This window comes from Homarus americanus, unplaced genomic scaffold (assembly GCF_018991925.1).
Source record: "Homarus americanus isolate GMGI-L3 unplaced genomic scaffold, GMGI_Hamer_2.0 scaffold42556, whole genome shotgun sequence".
Taxonomy (NCBI): Eukaryota; Metazoa; Arthropoda; class Malacostraca; order Decapoda; family Nephropidae; genus Homarus; species Homarus americanus.
In genome coordinates, this window is record NW_024727753.1 from 1 (window position 1) to 5,155 (window position 5,155).

The 5,155-nt window shown below is 38.7% G+C and overlaps 1 protein-coding gene across 1 annotated transcript; it reads left to right on the forward strand.

Annotated features, from left to right (window-relative positions):
• Positions 1-1,168: 1,168 nt before the first annotated feature.
• LOC121865911 lies at positions 1,169-2,105 on the forward strand (the record flags this gene model as incomplete). Its single annotated transcript, XM_042365467.1, has 1 exon — positions 1,169-2,105. A coding segment is annotated over one exon (885 nt), but the record flags the coding sequence as incomplete, so codon positions are not given.
• Between the last annotated feature and the right edge of the window lie 3,050 nt (positions 2,106-5,155).

The following is a 5,155-nucleotide window of genomic DNA, read 5'->3' on the forward strand; positions in this document are numbered from 1 at the left end:
ATGTTTTTCACTACAACGGTACAGCAAAGTATATTTTTTTAGCATTAAACTGTTATTAGTTTATTGTCTAATCATCACTACATATAACATCATCCGTCATCACTACATATAACACCACCCATCATCACTACATGTAACAGCATCCTCATCACTACATATAACATCATCATCCATCATCACTACATATAACACCATCCATCATGACTACATAAAACACCATCCATCTTCACTACAGATCAGTAAAGTAGTTTCCGAGATTCTCGTGCGGACACACACACACACAGAAAAGGTGATGGTTTGCTAGACTATGTTGTGGCATTCAGAAAATCTTAGTTTAACTCCAAGAAAATACGATGGAAAACCAAACACTAAGTTTTCTCTTAAAAGGTCTAACTCGTCGACTAGAATTTGGTAGTTCTAAGGATTTTTTAATCCTCTGTCAGTCAATGTGTATATATTCATAATTCAAAACGTCTCCAGTGTCCTACCTTCTACCCTTTCATCCATATGAAGATCTTTCTTTTGAGCCATTTGTTTCCTATTATCAACCTTATCTATATTTTCATTTATTCCTGATAAATCAAATTTCCCCACGATTTATCCACATTCCTATCACTAACTCTCGCACTTAAATTCCCTTCTTTATTAACACTGTACCTCTCACAATGGCTCTGTGAACGTATTTATCCAGATCACTTTTTATTACCAAACCATTATTAAAGCAAGAAAATGTCTGCATCTCTCTGGCACTAGACCTTAATTAAAGTTCATACTTATAGTTTCTTTGCTACTGTACCGTAACCACAAGTAAATCACAGAATTCAATTAATTACATCTGCTATGGCCATATCTGCTCTAATCATAATTTTAGGATTCATCTGTACTTCTGAGCAGGTGTTTTGCTTCTTTCTCATATCTGAAAAAAGACGAACGCGAAAAACACAGAGCCTTAATAATTGCTTTGCGAAAACGTCTACATTTAAACTTTATAAATTAATACTTAAGTAAAATTCTCCGTTATTTGAGTACCTGTTGCTGTTTATAATATTGGTAGCCAAGTATTTCTTACCTCAAACATTTCTCCATAAACACGTCCACATTACTTTCCTTTATTAATGAATGTTTCAGATGAAATTTGTCTGATTTATTAATATTTTGACAAAAATAGCCTAATCATTTTCTAAATACCCAATGTTTCTATCCAGTGGCTACCACAGAAACTACAAAGTCAGCAGGACCACAGAATAATATCACTGAAACATACGTGGAGAAGGTGCTGAAGGCGGACAAGGGCAATGATGCTCAACTTACTTCCTGGAGCATCAAGGACTTCACTCAGAAGGGTGACAACTATGCCACTGTCGTCACCAGCGTCAGTGTTAACTTCTCTCTCCATGGACAAAACCAAAGTGTGTCTTACGTGGTCAAAATAAACCCCCAACGCGATCTTGGTAAAGATTTTTCAGATATGTTTGGGGCAATATTTAGGAAAGAAGCAGAGTTTTATGAGAAAATCATCCCTCTCTTAAACTCTGAGCTGACAACCCTTGGTCTTCGTCAGTTAAGGATGGCGAAATGGTATTATTCATTTTTAGAAGAAGGTCGAGAAATGATATTCTTAGAAGACCTACGCCCCCGGGGATATCAAATGTTCGACCGCAGGAAGGGAATGGACGTACCCCATGCCACCCTCGTTTTACAGGAGTTGGCCAGAATGCACGCCGCCTCCCGCTTTCTACAGGCACGGACACCCGATCAAGATTTGTTGGACAAGTTCAAAACTATTAAAACTGACTGGCTGAATTGTACAGATAGTGGTGGCCAAATGTTTCATAATATGATTTCAACACATTTTTCAATTGCTGAAGAATTGCTACACAAAGTGGAAGGGTATGAGGTAGCAGAACAATGGATAATCAAGAACAAGGGTGACTGTAGCAGCATCTTGGCGAGCCAATTAATGAGAAATGCAAAATTTGATGTCATTTGTCATGGGGACTGCTGGAACAACAATTTACTGTTCAGGTTGGTAAAACACTTACTTGTGCCCTGATTATACATATCTGGAAGTCACGCTAAATAGGAATAATATTTCAATAATATTCAAGAACTGAACTGATGTTTTTACCAATATGGAGAGTTTTTTTTTTTTTTTTTACTATGTTGGCACACAAACATTATCTGTCGATAAGAAGTTATTTATATTCACATACATGTAAGGTGTGTTTTAGAAGCAGGGCTATATTATTAAAGCAAGGCTTAGCTATGTGTCATTAGGTTGTTAGTTATGTTTATTTTTGAAGCAACACGTCAGAGCTTGTAGTACAGTTTGCCTATTCTGAGTAATTCAGTCAGGTCTTGACAGTGAGGGTGGTATCACTTCTCACTGTCACGCAGGACAGGCTCACACACAAAGAAATACATCATATTCATTAACAACTATAAATGTATATAGGTCAGATTCATATGGGTAATGTCATTGTTCACTGCCATGCAGGACAGAGGTTCGTACACAAAGAGTTGCATCATATTCATTGACATTACATATACATATATGTAAACACACACACACACACATATACATACATATCCGTATATACATACACATATACACGTACATGCACATATATATGCACACACGCACACATACATACATATACGTCGGTCAGATTCATGTGGGTAATGTCACTTTCCACTGCCATACAGGACAGAGGTTCGTACACAAAGAATGCATCATATTCATTGACACTATATATAGGTCAGATTGATGTGGGTAATGCCACTGTTCACTGCCACGCAGGACAGAGGTTCGTACACAAAGAAGGAAATACATCACATTCATCAGCACAGATAGGCCAGTGATCAATATACATTGGAGCCACATTCTAAATTGAAGACGACCAGTGTGGGCTAGTAACCTGGGAGCAAAACAGCAAGAATGTCTCAATCATAACGAGTCCTGTATCGGTGAACATAGTTCAAGACATATTAACAAGTATCGAAGTCTTGACAGGCCAGGCATTCACAATGAGAGGTTCGCCAGTATGTTTTTGTGTTGTTCAACAGCAGTTTATAGATATGTTCCGGTAAAAGTGCCATTAATCTTGCTAGATGTAATTCAGTCCTAACTCAATTTGGAAGCCACATGACCACATCAATATATTGTCTGTCTTCTGTCTTTATGTTGAGTTTTTAAGCATGGTACTTTTTTGTTGCGAACTGAACATATTTACTTAATGCCATCAGTTGAAGTCTCTGCATTTCTACTTTTCTAGATCAGAGTTCATGATTCTGACTTGAATGTTTTTAATTACAGCATTGGACAGACCAAGGTCGCGGTCAACATTTTCTTTCTTACATGCCTCATTGGCCAGTCTATCAACATGGTCATGATACCTGATTCCAATATGGGACGGAATCCACACAAATTCGATACGAAAGTTGTTCTCATTGGCAGTTATCACATTCCTTTTAATATCACACGCAACTTTAGACATAGAGCCTGACGGGCTGTTCATTGATTTCAAAGCACTTTGAGAGTCACAGAATATCACCCCACCTCCATTTTCTTTGAGGTAGTCTGTGGCTAAGTAGATTCCAGTTAGTTCAGTTTAAAGCCAGCGGCCTGAAATATGTTCAGCCTCGTTTGCCTGACACTCATCATCCTTTCAAGTATCTTTTGGTATAATATAACCGGCACAGTTTGTTCTACCTGTGTTTGTTCACACAGAACCACCGCAAAATCAAGCAACATTCACTTGATTTAATACTCTCTATGTGTCTGTTAATAGTTTCTAGTGTGACACATCTCACCACATCGGTATTTAACATTTGCTTACTACCAACAGGAGTGTAATTAATAGGAACTGATATGTCCAGCCAAGGAGGAATGGCATTAATAGGTTCGTCTGGGGTGATTGGGACATTCAGTTTCAGGAGATCTGCAACACTTTTATGAAGCCACGCCCCAAAGAGAGTCTTTTGTGGAAGGTTGGCGAGATGGTCGGGATTGCTTAGATAGAACATCAACTCAGTTTGAGTTGTAGTTTGAGAACCATTGTTCTTCAAAACTTTGACACAAAACATGGTATTAAGTAGGGCTAGCCTCTCAGTTAGGGAGGGCAGTCCGAGCTCTTTCCTCATGTTTACAATTCTGGTTGATTTTGGGCATCCTAGGATGATGCGCATGGCTTCATTTTGCACTACCTCAAGGCTGTTGAGGTGTTTAGGCGGAATAGTCACAAGATGGAGAGCATGATAGTCAACTACAGAACGAATGAAGTGAAGATAGAAAGTACGAGCCTGGGTGATGTTAATTCCATAGCCCTTGCCAACAAGGGTTCTGAGGGGTTTAATGCGCTGCATTAGTTTGTCACGAAGGTTGTTGACAAAGTTTGCATCATTCACACAAATTCCAAGATATTTATAGGAGCTACATAGTTCCAAGGGCATCCTGTTAATGTTATAGTCAAGAGGCAGAGGGTGAACAGGACGAGGATTGAGGACCCTCGTCTTGTCAACAGATATTATGAGACCGCATTCAACAGTTCTCCGACCAAATACATCCAGCAAGGCTTGGAGCCTGAGTTTGGTTTGTGTCATAATGCAGATATCATCAGCATAGCATATTACGGCTTCGTTTGGCTGAACTGGAATGTCAGCAATAAGCTTGTGCATCAGTATATTAAAGAGCATAGAACTTAACACTCCTCCCTGAGGCGTGCCCAGCTCAAATGATCTCATTCTGGTACTTTTAACTCCCCTAAACAGAACACTGGCATACCTGTTGGACAGATAACCCTTTATCCATATTGTGAGTTACCTTATGCTGTAAATTAATAGTTGTTTCAAGATAATGTCTCTCATAGCCAAGCACTTCAAAGGCTGATTTCTAAGGGTTCATGAAGGTTGTCAGGTTTATCTTTGAGGAACAAAGATATTCTGCAAGCTTGTTCAAAAGACGCAAAGGAACCTTACAGATTAGAAGGAGTTTGTCTTGACCTGAACTATGAGATTTAACAGAATAACTTTTTCATGACTTTATACACAGGATGTGAAGTGAAATTACCAAGTTTGAGAATTAGCTTTTAGGATTGGGAAACTATGTTTGAAGGAGTCTGACATGGGTCTTGTAAGAGACATCACAGAGGCCCAT